Source organism: Pseudorca crassidens, chromosome 13 (assembly GCF_039906515.1).
Source record: "Pseudorca crassidens isolate mPseCra1 chromosome 13, mPseCra1.hap1, whole genome shotgun sequence".
NCBI classification, from domain to species: domain Eukaryota; kingdom Metazoa; phylum Chordata; class Mammalia; order Artiodactyla; family Delphinidae; genus Pseudorca; species Pseudorca crassidens.
In genome coordinates, this window is record NC_090308.1 from 18,699,092 (window position 1) to 18,723,548 (window position 24,457).

The window sequence follows — 24,457 nt, forward strand, 5'->3', positions numbered from 1 at the left end:
GTTATAAATAAATAGGATAATTTGTGCCTCTGATTGCCTTCCAAAGCAAAATGCATTCTTTCTATTATCTGAATTTAAATATTAATTTCTCAACATTCATTCATCAGAGTGGAAAATGGAGCTCTGACTGTATATATAGGCCCGCTGTAAATGGTAATTGTTCCACTCTTCCTTTTAATACATGCACATCTAACATAGTACAGTAAGGCTCTTTATATAAACACAATGCAGTGTGAAATATTTCTCTATTTTAAAATCCTTAATTGTAAAGATTTCTAAGTGAGATGCTATAGAGAACAATTTAATAAAATTCAATTCAATTACCATCACAGATTTGTCAAATATTAACATTTTGTCTTATTAAGTTTCCTTTCCTTCAGAAAACATTAGGAATATGTTTGAAGCCCTCTGTATATTATTCTTAATACTAATCCTCTCCTTTTCAAGAGAAAATTTGGTATATATCATCAGTTGGCATATGCTAATACCTTTACATGTGTAGTCATATGTGTTAATAAATAATGTGGTAGTGTTTAGCATATTAGATTTCATATCCATAGCATCACACTATATTTCCATTCAGCAATTTGCCCTTTTGCATAGTATTATGTTAATAGATATAGCTCTAGTTCATTCACTTAAACTAAATTGAATAAATACCACACTATCAATAATATAATCAATTCTCCTACTGATGGCCATTTAGGTTGTTTCCTACATACTGCTATTTTAAGCAATACTGCAGTAAACATGCTTGGTTATATCTCTTTGCACACATATGAGACAGCTTTTCTATGGGGTGGACAAGAAGCAGAATTGATGGACTGTGGTGAAGGCACATTTGTCTTTCTTATGTATTGCCAAATTGCTCTACAAAATGCTTGCAGAATTTACACTGGTATGTGAGAATTCCTACTACTCTTTCCAATTCAGTTCATTTTTCAGACATCTTTAAAACTGAGTATTAGGAAAATTATTTTAAATATATAAACATGGAAACAATGCTAAAAATGAACCCCCATATCCCTATTACCAGCTCAATAATAATCAATATATTTGTGAATCTTATTTCATCTATACCTGCCATTTATTTATTTTAAAACATTATGTCATTCCATCCATAAAGAATTTAGTATATATTTCTACAATATAGGTACACATTTTTATAATAAAAGGAAAAAATATTGTCACACTTAAAATACATTAATAGTGATTCCTTAATATTTGATATTAAATATTTGATATTAAATAGATGATATTTGAATTTCCCTGATTGTCTCATGTATATTTATTTTACTCTTGATTCTCACATCATCCCAATAAGAGCTGCACATTGTATTTTGTTGATGAGTCTTGTAAGTCTTTTTTAATCTGTAGATGTTCCCTCCTCCTTTTTGCTTGTTATTTATTTGTTGAAGAAACATGCAGATTATAGATTTTACAGATTGAGTCCCTGTAGTGTCATTTAACATGTTTCTCTGTTACTTATGTTGCCTATGATTTGATAGTTAGATCTGAAGTCTTGATCAGCTTCATGATTAATTGTATGGGAAGAATAGTTTGTTGGAGGCAGAGTTTTCTTTCTGTTATACCACACAGAGAAGCACATAAATTGTGTTTTCTATTAGTCATATTAAGATTGATCAGTGGGTTTAGATGTTGTCAGCCTGATGTACACATTATAAAACTCCCCATCAATCTTTCATCTAATGGCTTTAGCAGTAATTGATGACATTATATAGATCAATTATTTTATTAAAAAACTAATAAGTGACGTTATTATCATTCTATCATCCCTTCTGTATTTGTCGACTAGATTTCTTTTTAAAAGAAGAACTTATTTTTATCAACTATTTAATTCCTCTGAGATAAAGTTCAAACAGAAAACACAAGCCCAATGGATGAGTCTTTTCTTTGTCAATGCTCAGAATGATGATTCAGTTTTCTAACATCTAGCAACAGTGATCAGTGTACCACCTGTGGGACTGTTTCTATTGTCTGTTTCCCTTGTTTTTTTTTTGATTCTGTAGAGGTTCTAGGTTATCTCTACCAGAGTTACTTTGCCACTTTTTCTGCTAAGTAGAATGGGAAAGATCAACTCAATCCAGTCAGAAACTGAGCTGAGCAAAGTTGTTTTGCAGTTTGTATAGGAGTCAGTCTACTGTAGGGAGAAGGGTATATCGCTTCAAGACTTTTAACAGAGCATCTGGCTGTGCACTAGTACAGCTCACTTGGTGGGTCTTTATCTCCTCAGCATTGAGAGACTGTGGGATATCCTGGCTGGCTTTTCGAAGATTTTTAGTTTAGATTTTTGGTCCCCCACCACACACAACTTCAGAATTAGGCACGTGTCTTAACAGGGAACCTGTATCAGGTGTTTGAGAACTTTGAGTCTCCAATCTTGTCAGTGCAGATTCAGGTGATTGCTAAAAGTGTTTTCTAGCCTGTCTCCTCAGCAATTGAAAGGCTCCATGAAAATGGACTCTCCATGTCAGAGGTGTTTGGCTTATCTTTTAACCTTTCTGATCCAGCCAACTGCAAACATCAGCAGATGGTTTTTTTTTTTGTTTGTTTGTTTGTTTGTTTGTTTTGCGGTACGCAGGCCTCTCTCGTTGCAGAGCTCAGGCTCCGGACGCGCAGGCTCAGCGGCCATGGCTCACGGGCCAAGCTGCTCTGCGGCATGTGGGATCTTCCCGGACCGGGGCACGAACCCGTGTCCCCTGCATCGGCAGGCGGACTCTCAACCACTGCGCCACCAGGGAAGCCCCTCAGCAGATGTTTTGAGGGAGAAGCTGGACATGTATTGAAGCCTCTCATGCCTTTTATTTTATCACTTCAGCCTCCAGTGACTACAAGATCTCTTCTGTCTTCTCTCCTCCCTCCACTGACACTCTGCTTGGGCCAAGTCTGGATACTCGTCCTTTTGCCAGAGCCTGGAGTTGGCAAATGCCTCCAGGGAAAAGCATCTGCAGATCATCTGCTCACTTCTCAGTTCTCCCATTTCTGATATTTTAGTTCTCACTAATCCCTGTCACTTCAGCAGCTCCCTGATGCTGAAAAAAAGATAGCTTTTGTCTTTCATACCTGTTTTCTAAACCTAAAGTATTCTTATTCTTCACAACATTCTGCACATACTTCCTTCAGGAATTCTAAAATGTTTATCAAGTTCTTGACCACACTGCAATGTACATTATATCTTTGCCTCTCTCCTGTGATCCTTTTCACTTATTATATAAGTTAATTCTTATCTTCAACAGTAGGCAAGCCATAGTTTCTGGAGGGCAGGCTCCATGGATGATTTACCATTGCTTGCTAGTTTATCCCCCTTTTACCTACCCCAGTTCTGGGAAATAAAAGGAAACCATGTAATTTCTCATGCAAACTGATTACTTTTAAGAGTGAAGGAAGTGCTCTTAAAAATTATGTCATGACAAAAGCCATAAACTGGGACTTTCCTGGGCATACAAAGAGACATGTGGTCATCTATTTACAGTAAATGTTGAACAAGTGATTGAATAAACAAAACAGAATGAAGAAATATTCCTAATATGAAAATAATACAGAAATAGCCCTGAGCTTCTTTATCACTTTGGTAATTGCAGGAATATCAAAAGCACTTATTATTTTTGTTACTAATTCCTAAATTAATTCTCATACTCAATATTGACCATCATAAAATCTCCAGCAAAATTTACATTAAAAAAATAAAGTAGTAAAAATAATGTGTATATGTATTTGTGTGTGCAAAAACTAGACTATACATAAATATGTTAATGGTTTTTCTCTGTGTATTGGTAGAATTGTAGATAATTTTTATTAGCTGTTTTGTGTTTTCCTATTTTTTCCAAATTCCCCACAATTAATATTTATCATTTTTTAAAATATGAAAAATAAGCAGTAACTGTTATTACAAAAAGAAATTTATAATACATAATTCAGAGGTAAAATTCCCTCTCCTTTTAGCTTTACCCCAATAAACTAAGGTATTATATGGGAGTTGTGAATATATATTATTTTTGCTGGAAAAAAATTAAAGTAAAAATTCTAAATATATATTAAAATATATGAGGAGCTACTAAGGAGAAATATCAAATATAAATTACAGAATTTGGGAAATTATACTAATATTTTGTATGTACTGAAGTCTTAATTCAAAATTTTTTAGTAAATTTAGTCTTTATACTGTAAATAAACGTTTTACTGTATGTATATTTTCAATGTTCATTCTCACATATAAGCATCTTTATTAATGAGAGAGTAAAAGCTCAAAATTAGAAAAAAAATACAACTTAAGTTACGTAAAAGGAAAAAAAAATACCCTGCTATGTTTCCAGATAAACTTTAGGTGCCAAACTGCCAAAGTGAGTTTTTTTATTATTTTGCTCTGATTTATCACAGAGGCGGAGAGAAAGAGATTATGAAAACAACTTGCCAAAAACTAAAGTCTTCACCTCAGGATGTTCTGCAAAAAGATTTAGAGTGGCCGATGGAGCTGAACATTGGGAAGCATTTTTTTTTTTTTTTTTTTTTTTGCGGCACGTGGACCTCTCACTGTTGTAGCCTCTCCCGTTGCGGAGCACAGGCTCCGGACGCACAGGCTCGTTGGCCATGGCTCACGGGCCCAGCCGCTCCGCGGCATGTAGGATCCTCCCGGACTGGGGCACGAACCCGTGTCCCCTGCATCGGCAGGAGGACTCTCAACCACTGCGCCACCAGGGAAGCCCGGGAAGCATTTTTTATTACATCTCCAGCCTGCTGCGGAAATGCCGGGCACCAGTAAACAATATGTATTAAGGATGATTCTGTTTGTATGTATCCTTATCAAATATATTCTATAATGAAATAAAATCTGAAAAGTGGATTCCTTATTGACCTATGATCATGAAAGTATATAACTTTAAATTTTTTAAAAAAGAAATTATTCCTTTGGTAAGAAGCTTAAAATTCATGATAACAAAAAAGGACTTAGATCACTTGAGAACTTTGTGAGGCTTTTAATATTCTTGGCTAAAGCACTAATATTAGATATATGTTTTCACTAAAATTTATTTTATACCACCACTTCTGTTTAAGCAGAGGCATTAATATCCCCATGTCACCACCCAGCAAACCTGAAGAGAAACTGATAGGCAATTATCATAGAATTTCTTTCACAGTATTAGAAGTACAGTCACCATAGCCGTAAAAGAAATCTTGGTCGTATCATAACCTATTGAGAAAGAGGAAGGGGAGATATTAAAACTGGTATAAGAGGACTTCTGTGTCCAGTTAAGATGTAATTCCTTGGGGTAAACCAGCTCTCCCACTGAGAACAACTAGAAAAAAACAGACAAAATATTTTAAAAAACCATTTAGAGACATTGGGATGCTGTCACGGCAGCCAGAATCCAAGGGACCAATAAGTCAGAAAGAAGAGAACTTCAGAGAGGTAAGCAGATAATCGTCAAGCTATTTTTCTCATTGGGACATTTGATGATTCTTGATACAGAAGAGCAGATTGAGAGTCCAGGCAGAGGATCTTAAGTAAGAGGTAAAGAAGCAAGAAAAACAAATATTTACAGGGCTACAGACACAAAAATTTGAGTTCAAGTCTTCCAAGGTAGCCAGGACTTGAGGAGCCAAGACCCTGAAGAGAAGGTCAAGAAAAGTGAAACCAACCCACCACTTGGTGGGTTTCCTTTAGAAATTTTTGCAAACTTTAGGCTGCACAAAGCACAGGATACAAAGCTAAGTAGAAAGCTGCTGAAAATCAGTGCAGTTTTAGGTCGTCTCATAGCATTTAAAGGAATCATTTAAAGAATGAAGAAATGAAGTAAACGGTGAGGACTCAGGGTCTTAAAATCCCTGATCTCAAGATCATTATCATCAGGAAAATGCAAATTAAAACTATAATTAAGTACTACTACACACCCATTAGAATGGCTATCATGTAAAAGACCATCAACACAAAATGGATCTCACACGTTCTTGGTAGGAGTGTGAAATGACAAAATCACTGTGGAAGTCTCTTTGGCAGTTTCTAATAAGTTAAACATACACCTGCCTTATCATCCAGTAATTCCACTGCTAGGCATATACCCACAAGAAACGAAAATTTATGTCCATAAAGATGTACGTGTATGTTGATTGTAGCTTTATCTGTAATACTGAGAGCTGGAAATTGCCCACATGTCCATCAATGAAATAGATTAAATAAATTTTAGTATACTCATACAAGGTAACACTACTCAGCAATTAAAGAGAATAAACTATTGATACATGCGGGAGCAAGGATGAGTCTCATGCTGTGTGAAAGGATGGCTCATAATGTATATACAGTGAAACTATTTTAAAATGGGGAGATCAGGAGAGCATGTGTAAACAATTTGTTTTAACTCTTCCCAGTGATTAATTCATAGTGGTAGTATTAATTGTTAGACATTTCTATGGCTACTGTGGAATAACATAAACATATACTTATGATATATTCTGATTCCACCATCTGTTTCCTTGGGAACTAGGATTCTTATTATGGCATAAATGTAATATATATGTAGTACATGGTAATACATGAGCTGTCCATGAATTTCTGGATCAGAAAAGCTGAGAACAGATATAGTAGGGAGTCTATGGAACACTTATTTTAAGCTACTTCTTAAGACCTACCAACTATACTGTTCACTGGTAGAACATGGTAAATAGAATGTGAGTATTGTCATCTCCAGTGTTAGAGATAAAGCAACTGAAGTCTGTAGAAAGGTAAATGTGAGAAACATAGTGTGATCGTATGGACCACACAGAGTGCACATTCCTAAGGAAGCGTCTTCCCAGGGACTGATGAGGATCTGGTTCTCAGACTTGCAGTCATTCTTCCCATCACTCGCCACCCAGGTAAATATCACAGCACAACTTATTTTGTCTGCCCAATAAGGATAATATATCATCCAGGGTGAGACTTATATTAAACAAGCTCATATAGTGAGGTTGTTATATAACAGAATTTCAATTTCATTTGCGGTAGGAAATAAGGTACAGGATTTAGAATACCAAAATATATATAAATAGGGGAAGCCAATAATTAATAGTTACTTGCTCACCGGGAATCAGAAGAAGGGGTGGAGTGTGGCAAATGTCAATACTTAAACATTTGATAGCATTAAGCCAATATAGCTTACTTCATCCTTTTAGTCTTAGGGATCACCTTGTCATTTGTACCTAAATTTTCAGAGCCCGTGACTCACCATCCCCTTCACTCATCTCAGCATCAGAGAGGTCTATGGCCGTTTCCAATGTTTGTTTGTTTGCTTTTCTCTACTTTTGTGTCTGATCAGTCTCCCTCTCTTATAAATCAACCACATTTTAGATGTGATGGTCCATTTAATCTGGTAATAGTTCATATGTTATAGGCTTTGGAGCTAAACTACCCTGAGGTGACTGCACATCTCTATTTACTCTGAATTTTGTGAGCAATCTTACTTTTACTTTTCTTTTTACCTTTTAAGCATTTCTTTCTGTTCACTATCTTCTTCCCCAGTTGTCAGAGCCCTAGGTCAGGCCACTCTAATCTCCCACCTGGACACTGCTACAGCCTCCTCCCAGAATGCCCCACCTCCCATCTTGCTCTCCTGTGTCCTCCACGCTGAGGGTGGAGTATTAGCTCTAAAACACGTTTCTCACTAATCACAGTGCACCCCTGCTTTGTGACTGTGGTGACTTCCATTGTTCAGAGGATGAGATCCACGCTCTTGAGGTCTGTAAGGAGGCCCTGCGTGATCTGGTCTTTGCCCGCCCTTCTTGTCTACTTATCACACTTTCCTTTCTTCTCACTTCCAGGCATCCTGGAATTGCTTCCTGTCCTTCAGCCATCAGTGGGTTTTTTTTGCTCAGAGCCTTTACACTGTGATTGTTTGACTGGTCTACCCCTTTAGCTCCCTTCCTTTCCTAGCTAACCCCTTTTCTCCTTCAGAAGTCAGTCTAAATAATTCTTATTCCTGGGAACATTTCCAGCCCCCACACACTGGGGCTGGTTAGGTCCTCTTAATAACACTCCTGTAACACCTTGTACTTATCCTTACAAACATTCACTACACTTGTAATTACATGTTCAATGTTTGGTCTCCTGGCTAGAATCCCATTTTCCACAAAGGCAGGGGCTGGATCTGTTTAGTTCACCACTGTATTCCCTGCCCGTGTCTCAATGGCCAGCACAAGTAGGTGCTTGAATCAATTAGTCATCAGTGCTTCTCCTCCCAATGTAAAAAGGGGTGCATCAGGCCTTGAGCTCATTCTAACCATCAGAGCAAAAGAGATTTTATACTAGGATCGGCCCTAGAATAACTTTTGATTTTAAACAGTTGGAGCTAAACAAAACCTTACTAAAATTGCTTGCAATTCTATCTCTTACAATAAGACACTGACAGAATCAGTGGCTAAAGTCACAGAGCTGCCTGGTGACGGATCTACAGCCATCCTTCCAATCCCTCACCCCTCCCCTAGCTGCCCCATTATCGTAACTTCTTTTATTCTACTTTGATCATGTAAGTCTTCATTCCTTTTTCTTTGTTAACACTTTTCCTACTCCCCATCCCACACCCACCTAAGCCAAACAACATAAGCAGTGCAAGTTTAATCAAGTGGAAAATGACATTAATTTCCACAGTGTTTGAGAGCATTTACTAGAAACAAGCTAACAGTATATATTTTTATAACTGAAAAATCAGGGAAAGGAAAGTATTTTCTATCATTATTGATTTCTCCTAAGAAGTTGTTTTTCAATATCTTTAGCAGCATCACCAGGGACGTTGCCTAATTTCATTAGCAGCAGACTCCTCATTCATCTGGAAGATAATCTGCATAGAGGGTATTGTTAAGTTGCCTTCAGTTATAGGAGATTTCCCTTACCCCTTCGAAATAAAATAAAAATATAGACACATTTTTGGGTTAACTGGATTAAATATTTGCTGATTTTCCTCTTCTATTCTATTGACCAATGTTAACAATAAGTAATATTTTATTGTTGGTCTGTAATTTATTATGTATTTTAATTCATTCAGAAGACAATGTCCTAACAATCCACATTTCTTCAAAAACAAAACACCTTTTCCCTCCTCTTTGTTCATCTTGAGGCGACTTAGAAGTATTTTACAGCCAGGGTTCTCTATAAAGTAGCAGAGACAAGGCTCAGTTTTTAAATGTGTTTGACTCTACACCTCACACCTTCATAACAAACGCCGCGTCAGCGTGATGCATTTTCTCGCCCCTCCATTGGTACATCTGCTGGAGTTTGTAGCAGTCACTCACATTTTGTATAGATAGGTGATCACTTGGCTGGCTGGTTACCACCTGCAGGTTTTGAAGTTTCTTTTCATCAACCTTTCTAAATATAAAATGCTGGTGCTTAGAAGTTACTTATTCAGATGCCAAAGAAGAAAGGATGGGTGATAGTTGGAGATGGAATCACTCTGGTGGAGACACTTGTAGGGCTTCTGTTCACGTCACAGTCATACCCCTTCTCTGCGAACGGCCTCCCTGATCTTACCCATGGAGGACGGGAGTGATGGGCCCCTGGAAGATAATTTTATACTCTGTGACTTCACATCATCTTTGTCCGTCATTTCCTTGACCTGGGATAGACACCTGAGTCAGGCTGAGGTAATCAGTGTCTGTCTGTGTTACGTAGAACCACGTGGGTTGAGGGAATCGAAGCTGTCTCTTTGGTAACTGGACCGATAGCATGTAAACTCAGGAGCACTGCGATGGTTGTCCTTGGACTGACCACGAGGGCCCAAGAAATGGAGAAAGCAGATGTATGAGGAGAAGAAGGAGGTGTGCAGGGAGCCAGGAGATGACGTAGATGCCTGGAACCTTTTTCCTCAGAAGCCCGGTCCCCCTTGTGGCCCAGAAATGTTCCAAATCTTGTTACTATATCTGAAATTATTCCTTATATTTTTTCTATTAAATATCCCACCGCCTTTTGCTTAGGCTAGCTTCATCTGGCTTTTATAACTTGCAGCGAAGGAGTTCTAATTAATGAGCCTATAGGCACTGTTCTCATTGATATGAAGCTTCCAAATCCACTGGTACTTTCTTCTGTTTCTTCATTGAGCAGGCTGCTAATATTTTTGCTCTTGAACCTGCTTTATGAACGTGTTGCTCACATGGTCTGCTTCCCTTTTGAGTAGGTAGCACTTTACACTGGACTCTAAGGCTAACAGATGGCATGCAAACGATCTCATCTTTCTTCAGCTGTGGCCAAGCATGGACAGGCTGCCAAGTCATGTCAAACAGGGTGTGCTTCTTCTCACACCTCTCACACTGAGTAATGCCAGTGCGCCTGGGCTTTCCGCAGACACACAGCTCCGCCATTCTACATAGCGTGGATATCACAAGTTGAGTAATGATGCGTATACCCAGTTTTTACAACTGTCATTACATGAAGGTGTAATGCAGAGTTTTATGCTAGTATATGAACGTTCACACCTCCTCCCCTATTTTCATAATTTTAATGTCACTAGCTAACAGCTAGTGAAATTTTACTATACGCTAGGCACTGCACTGTACTCTATAAATTTTCCCATTTACTTACACAAAGGGAAAATAAATATGCTTAGGCTAGCTTAGGTTGGCTTCTATAACTTAAAGCCAGAGAGTTTTAATTAACGAACCTATAAGCTTTGTTCTTAGGATCTAAGGACATCCATGGTCATATTTAGCCTGCAGGCCTTCAGTGTCTCCTCTGATAGTTTCTTTCATCTAACAGGTGACTGTTACATACAGTAGGACCAGGATAAAAAGAGTATCTGTTACGTAGAGTGGGACCTTGCAAAAATAACAAACCCAGACTCAGTAAACTTCTGACTCTAAATTTACCCACCCACCTGAATCACCACATTATACAATTTTCTATTATTTCACTCTCTGGATTTTATTGTAACGATGTGTTATACCAATAAACTATGACCTTCTTAAGGGCAGACTCCATGTCTTATTCATTTTATTGAATACATGAATGAATGAATACATCATTGAGGTAACAGACATAAAGGTGATGAAAATTATATTTTAATTAAAGTGATAAAAACAAATGATTTTATCCAGAAAACAATCATTTTAGTCCCATTTCTTCCTCTTATAAAAATGGCCTTGAACTTTCCAAGCCTTAGTTTCTTTATTTACACAGTGGTGTTATGTGTACCTACTTTGGGTCATTATGGATATTCACCTGGAATATTTTTGAATTCAGTTCAGAAGCTACACGTTATAAATATAGGAGAATAAAACATTAAGTGTGAGAACTTGAATATGTATGTCATGCAAGTTCATTTGAATTTGAAAGAAATATAAAAGGTGGCCTGTGTTCAAAAGGAATATGTTCTCTTTGAAGCTGTAGCAAAATCTGTGCCCCATGGTCTCAGTGTAGAACTTGAAAACATAAAATATGAGTATTTAAAGTAGCTATCTCTGTGTTATTTGTAGAATGAGTATATTATTCACAGGAGGGAAAAAAACAAGGAAACAACGGTGACTGCAAATTTGTGTCCCCACCCCCCTATCCTCATGTCATTCATCTCTCCCCCTGTACTTAAGTCCATGCCCTCTGAAGGTGGTCTCTCACCACGGCAACTCCTCAACACACAACTTAGTTACTTATCTGTTTTCATTCTAAATTATGGCTAATGTGCTTTTAGGTCATCGTGTTACACATTTCAGAGAGTAAAGGCATTTCATCTTGTTTTTTCAGGGGGCATAAGGCTTTACCCCAAACAAAATACCCTCACACTGGCAGCCTCAGGCATTATGACTGGCTGTCAGGAAGAGAGTCAAGGATTTGGATTTCTAGCCCCTTCTAATCACAGCTGAATGAAGGTAACTGTTTCATTCTCAACTGAGTCTGGCTCTGAATACACAACACGCTTCTTCTACAAACAACCTGTACTTAGGAGCTGTGACTCCTCCAACTCCACCCGTAATGCCAGGACAGCATACCTTACTTCCCAGCTTTCCCTCATTTGTCCCATTTCAAATCTTACAATCAATGTTTGTAAGCCCAGAGTCTGATAAAATCAGTAGTAAGAGTTGTATGTTAGGATTTTACTTAAAATTCATCTAAGTTTCTAGCTTAATTTTTCCATCTTTTTTTTTTTAATGACAAGCAACACACATGTAGTGAAGTGAGAACCAGCATCAGCCACAACCAACATATTCTTCAAAATTGGTGCTTCGTTATGACACTTGTCAATTGATGTCCAATGGCTCTATTGCAATGGCACAGCTCTGGGTCAGACTGCCCAGCATAACCCGTATGATCTCTAGTTTATATTTTCAATTTCTGTTTCTCTATCAGCTCCTTTCTCATATACTACAAACAAGCTTAAATTTCTCCTCTATTATACCACTTCTCCCTCTCTCCTTGGCTTCCTTAGATACTGTCTAAACTTCTTAATTCTTTTAATGACAAACTCCTCAACTTACAGCTATAAAAATTCTACTCACATCACACCACTTAAATGACTCAAGGATAACCATAGAGTCTCCATCCTTGGGGATCCCAAGGATCCCAAGTTCTTTTTTCTTGAAACAGTCTGTTAGAGACTGAATGGTTGTATCCCCTCAAATCCATATGTTGACATCTTAACTCCCCAACGTGATGGTATTAGGAGGTGGGGCCTTTGGGAGGTATTTAGGGTTAGATGAAGTCATGAGAATGGGATCCTCATTATTACTCTTATAAGAAGAGACACCCCACAGCTCACTCGCCCTCCTCTCCCCTTCTCTCTCTCTTTCTGCCCCCATGCTTGTACAGAAAATTGGTTATGCGAGCACACAGCTAGGCAGAAGGCAGCTGTCTGCAACCCAATGGGAGAGGCCTTACCAAGACTCAACTATGCTGGCACCCTGATCTTGGACTTCCAGCCTCCAGAACTGTGAGAAGATAAATGTCTGTCTTTTAAGCCCCCAGTCTGTGGGATTTTACTATGGCAACGGAGCTGACTGAACGAGTCTCCTTGGTTTCCTTGACACTGTGATCCCTCTTTCTCCCCTTTTTTATTCTGTGCTGTTTACTGCTTTCAGGTTTTCCTTATTTATCTTATCTCTTAAATGTAAATGTTCCCTAATGTTCTTCCTCCTACTTTCTTCTTTTCTCATGTCTTAATCGCTCTTTTGGCCACTGTAAACATTCTGACAATTAAGTCTCAAATCTAGAGCTCTGGCTCAGACCTTTCTCTTAAGCGTCTGACTTAATTTTTCAATACTTTATGGAAGCCTCTATTTGAATGCCTTTACTGGATTTTCAGTTGATAAGTCTGAAACCCAACTTATCAACATTTCCCCGGTCCTATTCTGACAGGAGAATACAGGAGTATTCCCTATCAGTTTTTATGGTAGTTGTATTTTTCCAGTTACCCAGGCTCAAATCATGAGAGTTGTATTCTATTGTTCATTTCTTTCTTACCCCCCAAAATCAATATTCCAGTTCTAATGAATCAAACTCAGAACATGTTTTCCTATGCATGCCTGGGATTTGACTTTTATTTCACTGCTCAGGTTTAAGCCTTTTATTTTCAACCTGTCATTTGGATTTTTATAGCACTTTATTAACTAGTCTTTCTATAGTCAATCTCTTCCCATAAAGCTTACACATGATCATAAAACTTCACAAAAGTCATTAATGCATCTTGAGGTTTATATGAAAAGTATCCAAATTTCTTCTTAGAACATTGATCATTATCTATAATCTATCCTCTTTCTGCATTTAAAATTTACCCACCACTACACCTCTCCATGTACTTCACTCATAAGAGATTCCACTTTTCAGCCCAAAAGTGCATTAACAATTCTGAATCTTCATTTATGTTATTTTCTACATGTGAAATGGTCTCACCATAGCACAGTTTCTCCTGTTGAAAAACACAAGGTTAAGTTTAAATGCCACTTTTATAATTTTATTAACAAGTCTTTCCCCATCCTTCAACAGATACCACCCCATTTAGATGGACTGAATCTCTTTCTTCCCTGGACACATAAAATGCTATATTGCTCCTCTATTATGGCAGTTAACCCAGTATATTTAATTCTATTTTTGAGTATCTCCCTTACTATTTTGCAAGATTGGTGCATTCTGTGACTACCTCTTATATCTTTTTTATCCTAAATATTATCTAGCACCATATCAAGTATGTACATGCTTTTACGAAGCATATGTTACTGTTGAAACAGTCATTGATTAAAGAAGTGAATGAATAAACAGTAGATCCACCATAAATGTTACTCTCAGCTGTGAAATTCTACAACAAGTAATTCAATAAAACCTTCTGATATTTACTATAAAATCAAGTGAAGAATTACAATAACTTTTAAAGCCCTTTATTGTATGATTAAAGGAAAAATAATTTCAAAATGGCAGATTTTCTCATTTACAAGCTAGAAGAATGAATGAATTCTTTGTATGAAAGAGAACATGTTATCTCTATTTGATTGTGATGTCTGTTGGCTCACTGTCATATTTCCTTTCCTAATCAAAGGAGGAAAGACAAATGAAGAGGCTTACCGAGGGCATAAACAAGAGTGCTGTAGGCTTATTTACCTTTTCTGTAGACAAAAAAAAAGTTTCTGGCAGATCCAGAGGAAAACGTCCTCAGAGCATCATTTCATTTAGTATTTCACTTAGCTTTTGCCCTCATTAAAAACATATATACAGAAGCAAGAAGACCTACAATCCTGCAGCCTGTGGAACAAAAACCACATTCACAGAAAGATAGACAAGATGAAAAGGCAGAGTGCTATTTACCAAATGAAGGAAGAAGATAAAACCCCAGAAAAACAATTAAATGAAGTGGAGATAGACAACCTTCCAGAAAAAGCATTCAGAATAGTGGTTTTAACAAAATAATGTATTTAACAAAAATTAAATACAAATAAAAATAATTGAAAGCAACAGGGAAAAACAACAAATAACATACAAGGGAACTCCCATAAGGTTAACAGCTGAGTTCTCAGCAGAAACTCTACAAGGCAGATGGGAGTGGTATGATATATTTAAAGTGATGAAAAGGAAGAGCCTACAACTAAGATTACTCTACCTGACAAGGATCTCATTTAGATTCGATGGAGAAATCAAAACTTTACAGACAAACTATGGTAGGAGAATTCAGCACCACCAAACCAACTCTACAACAAATGATAAAGGAACTTCTCTAAGTGGGAAACACAAGAGATGAAAAGGACCTACAAAAACAAACCCATAACAATGAAGAAAATGTAACAGGAACATAAATATTGATAATTACATTAAACATAAATGGATTAATGCTCTAACCAAAAGACACAGGCTCACTGAATGGATACAAAAATAAGACCCATATATATGCAGTCTACAAGAGACCCACTTCAGACCTAGGGACACATAGACTGAAAGTGAGGGGATGGAAAAACATATTCCACTCAAATGGAAATCAAAAGAAAGCTGGAGTAGCAATACTCATATCAGATAAAACAGACTTTAAAATAAAGAATGTTACAAGAGACAAGGAAGGACACTACATAATGATCAAGGGATCAATCCAAGAAGAAGATATAACAATTATAAATATATATGCACTGAACATAGGAGCACCTCAATGCATAAGGTAACTGCTAACAGCTATAAAAGAGGAAATCGACAGTAACATAATAATAGTGGGGGAATTTAACATGTCACTTACACCAATGGACAGATCATCCAAACAGAAAATTAAGAAGGAAACACAACCTTTAAATGACACAATAGACCAGATAGATTTATAGGACATTCCATCCAAAAACAGCAGATTACACTTTCTTCTCAAGTGCTCATGGAACATTCTCCAGGATAGATCATATCTTGGGTCACAAATCAAGCCTCAGTAAATTTAAGAAAACTGAAATCATATCAAGCATCTTTTCTGACCACAACATTATGAGATTAGAAATCAATTACAGGGAAATAACATAAAAACACAAACACATGGAGGCTAAACAATACGTTACTAAATAACCAAGAGGTCACTGAAGAAATCAAAGAGGAAAACAAAAAATATCTAGAGACAAATGACAATGACAACACGATGATCCAAAACCTATGGGATGCAGTAGAAGCAATTCTAAGTGGGAAGGTTATAGCAATACAGGTCTACCTCAAGAAACAAGAAAAATCTCAAACAACCTACATTACACCTAAAGGAACTAGAGAACGAAGAACAGACGAAACCCAAAGTTAGTAGAAGGAAAGAAATCATAAAGATCAGAGCAGAAATAAATGAAATAGAAACAAAGAAAACAATAGCAAAGATCAATAAAACTAAAAGCTGGTTCCTTGAGAAGATAAATACAATTGACAAGCCATTAGCCAGACTCATCAATAAAAAGAGGGAGAGGACTCAAATCAAAAAATTAGAAATGAAAAAGAAGTTACAACAGACACCACAGAAATAAAAAGCATCCTAAAAGACTATTCCAAGCAACTCTATGCCAATAAAATGGACAACCTGGAAGAAATGGACACATTCTTAGAAAGGTATAACCTTCCAAGACTGAACCAGGAAGAAATAGAAAATATGAACACACCAATCACAAGTAAAGAAATTGAAACTATGATTAAAAATCTTCCAAGAAACAATAGTCCAGGACCAGATGGCTTCAAGGGTGAATTCTATCAAACATTTAGAGAAGAGCTAACAGCCATCCTTCTCAAACTCTTCCAAAAAATTGCAGAGGAAGGAACACTCCCACACTCATTCTATGAGGCCACCATCATCCTGATACCAAACAGACAAAGATACTACAAAAAAAGAAAATTATAGACCAATATCACTGATGAATATAGATGCAAAAATCCTCAACAAAATACTAGCAAACAGAATCCAACAACACATTAAAAGGATCATATACAATGATCAAGTGGGATTTATCCCAGGAATGCAAGGATTCTTCAATATATGCAAATCAATCAAAGCAATACACCATATTAACAAATTGAAGAATAAAAACCATATGATCTTCTCAATAGATACAGAAAAAGCTTATGACAAAATTCAACACCGATTTATGATAAAAACTCTCCAGAAAGTGGGCATAGAGGGAACCTACCTCAACACAATAAAGGCCATATATGACAAACCCACAGCAATCATCATTCTCAATGGTGAAAACCTGAAAGCATTTCATCTAAGATCAGGAACAAGACAAGGATGTCCACTCTCACCACTATTATTCAACATAGTTTTGGAAGTCCTAGCCACGGCAATCAGAGAAGAAAAAGAAATAAAAATTGGAAAAGCAGAGGTAAAACTGTCACTGTTTGCAGATGACATGATACTGTACATAGAGAATCCTAAAGATGTCACCAGAAAACTACTAGAGCTAATCAATGTATTTGGTGAAGTTGCAGGATACAAAATTAATGCACAGAAATCTCTTGCATTACACTAATGATGAAAAATCTGAAAGAGAAATTAAGGAAACACTCCCATTTACCATTGAAACAAAAAGAATAAAATACCTAGGAATAAACCTACCTAGGGAGACAAAAGACCTGTATGTAGAAAACTATAAGACACTGATGAAAGAAATTAAAGATGATACCAACAGATGGAGAGATATACCACGTTCTTGGATTGGAAGGATCAATATTGTGAAAATGACCTTACTACGCAAAGTAATCTACAGATTCAATTCAATCCCTATCAAATTATCAAAGGCTTTTGTTACAGAACTAAAACAAAAAATCTTAAAATTTGTATGGAAGCACAAAAGACCCCAAATAGCCAAAGCAGTCTTGAGGGAAAAAAACGGAGCTGGAGGAATCAGACTCCCTTGTCTTCATACTGTAATACAAAGCTACAGTAATCAAGACAATATGGTACTGGCACAAAAACAGAAATATAGATCAATGGAACAGTATAGAAAGCCCAGAGATAAACCCACACACCTATGGTCAACTAATCTATGACAAAGGAGGCAAGGATCTACAATGGAGAAAAGACAGCCTCTTCAATAAGTGGTTCTGGGAAAACTGGACAGCTACATGTAAAAGAATGAAATAAGAACACTCCCTAACACCATAGCCAAAAATAAACTCAAACTAAATGTAAGACTGGACACTATAAAACTCTTAGAGGAAAACAAAGGAAGAACACTCCTTGACATTAATCACAGCAAGATCTTTTTTGACCCACCTCCTAGAGAAATGGAAATAAAAACAAAAATAAACAAATGGGACTTAATGAAACAAAAGCTTTTGCACAGCAAAGGAAACCATAAACAAGACCAAAAGACAGCCCTCAGAATGGGAGAAAATATTTGCAAACAAAGCAATTGACAAAGGATTAACCTCTAAAATTTACAAGCAGTTCATGTAGCTCAATATCAAAAAAACAAACAACCCAATCCAAAAATGGGCAGAAGACCTAAATAGACATTTCTCCAAAGAAGATATACAGATTGCCAACAAACACATGAAAGGATGCTCAACATCACTAATCATTAGAGAATTGCAAATCAAAACTACGATGAGGTATCACTTCACACCAGTTAGAATGGCCATCATCAAAAATCTACAAACAATAAATGCTGGAGAGGATGTGGAGAAAAGGGAACCCTCTTGCCCTGTTGGTGGGAATGTAAATTGATACAGCCACTGTGGAGAACAGTGTGGAGGTTCCTCAAAAACCTAAAAATAGAACTGCCATATGATCCAGCAATCCCACTACTGGGCATATACCATGAGAAAACCTTAATTCAAAAAGAGTCATGTACCACAATGTTCATTGCAGCTCTGTTTACAATAGCCAGGACATGGAAGCAACCTAAATGTCCATCAACAGATGAATGGAAAAAGAGGATGTGGCACATATATACAATGGAATATTACTCAGCCATAAAAAGAAACGAAATTGTGTTATTTGTAGTGAGGTGGATAGACCTAGAGTCTGTCATACAGAGTGAAGTAAGTCAGAAACAGAAAAATAAATACTGGCTAACACATATACATGGAATCTTAAAAAAAAAAAAAAAAAGGTTCTGAAGGACCTAGGGGCAGGACAGGAATAAAGATGCAGACATAGAGAATGGACTTGAGGACATGGGGACGGGGAAGGGTAAGCTGGGATGAAGTGAGAGAGTGGATTTGAGGACATGGGGAGGTGGAAGGGTAAGCTGGGATGAAGTGAGAGAGTGGAATGGACATAAATACACTACCAAATGTAAACCAGATACCTAGTGGGAAGCAGCCGCATAGCACACGGAGATCAGCTTGGTGCTTTGTGACCACCTAGAGGGGTGGGATAGGGAGGGTGGGAGGGAGCTGCAAGAGGGAGGAGATAAGGGGATATATGTATATGTATAGCTGATTCACTTTGATATAAAGCAGAAACGAACACATCACTGTAAAGCAATTATACTCCAATAAAGATGTTAAAAGAAAAAAAAACATATATACAAATGCTTAAGAAACAAGAACATACTCATACACTATTTACTTAGAAACCTATATTTTAAAATTACTTCCTTGCATCAATTTAATGCCTTTTTTTGGTGATTGTAATTGTTTTTAGTTTTGCCTGCAATTATGCACCCAAAAAGTCACAGGCGTGCACTGTCACATTTCAGCTCCATGCGCCCTCACATTGTTTGGCACTCGTTGAGTTATTTATCAAAAAAATGACTAGAAGTGTTAGTTTGACTTTTAGCCATTGGTATAACGTTTTTTTTTTAAAGAAAGCATGTCATTTACATAATGTCTTAAGTTTTTAGTTACATAATGTTAACTCATTTTGCTTTAAAAGTAAGTGATAAGTAACTTGGATCAAAATAACTTGCTTACTTATGAATGTCTATGGATTTCTATGTTTCTTCTACTGCCAAGAAAGAGAAGTTTACCACTATCTTTATATTAATTTAGGTCTGAATAGTTTCCCATGCAAATACATTAACAGCTAAAGATATTAGCAATGTCAAAGGTATTGTAATTTTGTAATTCAGTTGATCTTCCAGGGCAGGATTATGCCTAATAGGATTTCTAACTATAAGTAATTCAAGTAATCCAAATACCCAATTTATTGATTAAAATCCTCCTAAATTATATTTAGAAAATATAAATGCAAGCGCCCAAGCCTTTGGTTGTGTCAGATATCTGGCTGTGAACAAAATAACAAACTGAAGTAAACTTTGCAAAAGCAGACACACAACATCATCCCTCTCTCAGAAACAGCCTGGTATGAGAATATAGTTGGACTTGCAATTCCTCAGAATAATATCAAACAGATCAGTTGGAAGCTCTTCATTACAGCATCTGTTCTGTGTTTATAGCTACATATGCAGACTGCCGAACACCCACAGTGCACCATAAATGTAGGGATTACACATCCAGAATGGTAATAAACTCATTGGGTGATATGTTCCCCAGAGTTTTCAGCCCCTTGTTTCAGTTGGCAAAACTCTGCTGGATTTTTGTTGCTGTAGAAAATATTAGATTTTTTGTGGTTTTTGTAACTTTGGAGACAGGTCAGGAAGTCATAAAACAGCAATAGAAAGGTAAAGACAGAGGCACTGGGATTATTTTTCTATTTCAAAAGTACAATCTCATAGAGAGTTACAAGAGAAGCAATGGCAGAGTAAGGGAGAAAAATGAGTAAATAAATGGTTGTTTTCCATAGAACTTTAGCCTCAAATACCCTCTGTGGATCAGCTCAGCTGTATGGTATACACTTTGGAGAAGCTACCAATTGTACAAAGAAAGCTGCATGTTAGAATTACTAATTAGAAGTATTATTCCTTACTGTAATAATCTGATAGTGCTTGATAAACTACAGCTAATAGTTGAGCAATGCATTAACTGGTGAAAGCAGCGCTTCCTAGACAACCAATCCAGTTTAGACCAAGACGATTTTTCTCTCAATAGCGTGATTCTAAATGAAATTAATTTCTAAATTCATAATAATTAAGGGAATATTCTCAACCTCTAAGGAAAGCAGTTCCAGGTGTGAGAAGGTAGTCAGAATAAACACAGTGCCTGGCTACTATAGACGTGGGAAGCTGACTTCATTTTATCCCAGCAGCCAAGCAATGTGTACTAATGATTAGTCACCTCGCTCTTGGATGGGTGCCCATATCTGTCTGTACATAGAATCCCGGAGAGAGCTTTCAAAAACGCATAATCCTGAGTACCAGAAGATATATTGATCACATAGATTCTCTCTTTCCATTAAATGGTTATAATAACAGCTTTCAGAAATGACTCATGACCAAAAATCATATGAAAGTTTCTGAAGAACCATAATAAAGGCAGTTAGAAAACATGGCTCTGGGTAATGGTGGATGTTGGAATGGAACCCTCATAAAGCCATATGGGAAGTGATAAAGGAAATCTTAGTCTCTACAAACATTCCAGTTTAAAGAGTGTTTTCTCCCTTCTTTTCATTTTGTTTCCTCTCATTCCTTTCCTCTTAATGGTAATTGTCATGATGCCATTGTACATCTGGACTCTGAGGCTATGGTCTAATTTTTTTCCTCATTTCATGGCACTGTTGTTTTGCTTTCATGCTCACTAGAACTTAGAGGCAGGAATGAAAAATCAGGGCAAAGGGAAAAAAACCGGCTAAGCAACTTTTATAATCAGCATCACATGAAGAACTTGAAATTGATACTGCAAGAAGTAGGTGTAAATTATTGGCTTCATCCTTAACACTGAAAAAATTTAAGGATGTCTTTATTTGAAATGATAACAAAACTTGATGGACTTCAAAAATATATTTTCCCGTAGACTCCCTCATCTGATCCTTAAGCCAATTATTGATTTTTGTAAAAGATGTGCATGGTGCTGCTTGACCAGTAAAGATAAAAACCCAGAAGTTTAAGGCATGTAGGTTTTTTGACATATGTGAAAATGAGAAATTTCATGCCAGTTTAGACTTAGGCAAAGAATGGCTAACTAAGTGGAATTTACTTAAGAGTCACACAAATTCACACTGGCTTGGTGTCCTCACCTACAAAATTGGGGAAAACAACACCCATTCCCCTCCCCTTACCTTGCTGACATGTTCAGGTGCACAGAATAGTTCTAAAACAATGTATATGTTATAATTATTACTATTAAAATTCTTCACTTTCAAAGGGTTGTTTCAAAAAGTGAAATTAATACTGCTAATGGGGAAAATCGTTTAATTTTTGGATAATTCAACTACCACTTGAACTTCAAGCATCCACGTTATTTTAAAAGTTGAAAATGTGACATGAAATCTGTTTTCATGGGTCTCAGAAAGAGATGTCACATGCAAATTTTAGCATATGCTTCTTTGCAAAATAGAGTCAGGAAAAAGATAGGAATGTGTGTATTACATAAACTACTCAGAAGAATTACCAAAATAGAAATAATCTGGACTTTGATGTTAATGCCGACTCTCAAGTTTGGGGCTCTTCACCTTTATCTGGTCCCTTATTTCATTTGGTACTTTATGGCTAGGAAACCATTCTGGTTATAACCTTGTAGTAGAGATAGGTCAATTCATGCGTAGCATTATGGAAGTTTACAGTACACATTAAAGTTCAATAAATAAAAGGGGCACGGTAAGACAGTTGCTCAAGGGAACTTATTTCAGGACATACTTGGTGCTCAGCTTCACTCAAATTTTGAAATAGTCAAACTTCCCCAGGTGCCTACTTTCCTTCCTCTCCATCCCAGACGAGTAATGGTATGGCTCCAAAGTAATAAAAATAAATCAGAAACTATCTCAACCATGATCTAAACTAGAAATTAGAACTAGAGATTGCATCTCTGACCAGACCCCACAGAAGGAGGACCCACGCAAAAGGAAAACATTAGGGACACAACAGAATCTGCAGATTGCAGGTAAGAATAAATATATGCCCAGCTGGTTGTTGCTTCACGTTCCTTGCTCTTTCAAAGAAATGAAAACAACGAAGACCTTTAGTACTACATTCCTACTGTAACAGAATGTGAGATTTGGAAAAAAGAAAAGATTAAGAAAGGACAGGAAAAACACTGGGGAAATGGAAGAACATGATTTAGTTAAATAGAAGAAAATAGAAGAGAGAGAGAGAGAGAGACGGGGCGGGGAGGCAAACCCAGGTCAGATAACTCACTTGGCATTCCCTGCCCCTGGTTTCTTTCTTCGGAAAATGTTGAGGAAAGTGTTGGAGCGGCAGGGCAGCTTGCCATCGCCAACATGCATGCGGACTACATCCGAGGTGGTGAAGGCACTGCGTACATTCCTCTCGGGCTTGGCAATGATGATGTACATCTTGGGAGTGAACATGCACCCCAGGGCCACCGTTACACTGAGGCTCACTGCAAAGCAGGTAGTAATGATCTTGTAGTTGCTCCCAAAGTAAATGGGCACAAAAGCCAGCCAAATGATGCAGGTGGTGTACATGGTGAAGGCGATATATTTGGCCTCATTGAAGTTGGCGGGCACATTGCGGGTCTTGAAGGCATAGTAGGTACAGCTCATGATGAGGAGTCCATTGTAGCCCAAAGGTGCCACCACACCCAAGTTGCTGGTATTGCAGATAAGGTAGACTTCTTTGATGCTTGGGTAGGACAGAATGGGCATGGGGGGCTCCATGATGATCAGGGTTACCACCAAAGTTAGCTGCACACTAATCAGAATTGAGGCAATGATCACCTGGGCCCAGGCACTCATAAACCTGGGCTTGCGGGTGCAGATCTTCTTCTTGCTGCCAGCCAGGATGCGTGCAATGCGATTGGTTTTGGTCACTAAAGCAGAGTAGCACATGGCAGAGGAGAGGCCGACCAGGAGGCGCTGGAGGTAGCAGGATGTGGTAGTAGGTTTGGCAATGAGAGTGAAAGGGCACACGTAACCGAGGAAGATTCCAGCTAGAATAATGTAGCAGAGCTCCCGACTGGAGGATTTGACCACTGGTGTATCCCGGTACAGCACGAAGATAAGGGTAACAAACAAGGTAACAAGGATGCCCAGGCAGGAAAAGGCAATGGCTATGATGGATTCTATGTTGCTCCACTCCAGATAGCGGACAGGAATGGGTTCACAGCCTGTGATGAGAAAAATAGTTTTAAAATGAATCTAAGATTTTGCTGATCAATAATAGTGCTTACTAGTTACCAGAGGCATAGCTATATTTGCATCTTCCATGATTTAAGCTACGTTAATTTTTAAAAAAATGCCTCTCTATCACACAAATAGGCGTACACCATTGTCTTCTCTGGACAATCATGTTCCCAAACCTAATCTCATTACAAGCCTAATGTGACATACTTAAGCCTATAAATATAATCTTCGCTTCCAGTGTTATAAACAGATGCTGCTCCGTGGATGGAATGTGGTTCTACACTTTCAGAAAATGAAAGAAAAAGAAGGAAACTAAACTGTGTTTCCATTGAAGGTTAAATGGTCACAGTGTAATAGAATAAGTTAGTAAGAAATAAACTAACAGAATTTTTATTTTTATGCAGTTATTTGACCAG

At 37.4% G+C, this 24,457-nt stretch overlaps 1 protein-coding gene across 1 annotated transcript in view; it reads right to left on the reverse strand.

Moving 5' to 3' along the window:
- Positions 1-24,457, reverse strand: part of GRM1 (glutamate metabotropic receptor 1) — a 402,342-nt gene that overhangs the window by 16,054 nt on the left and 361,831 nt on the right. The window contains exon 10 of the mRNA XM_067701842.1: positions 23,095-24,025. Coding sequence (XP_067557943.1) covers positions 23,095-24,025 — 931 coding nt within the window. The remainder of the gene's footprint in view (positions 1-23,094; positions 24,026-24,457) is intronic.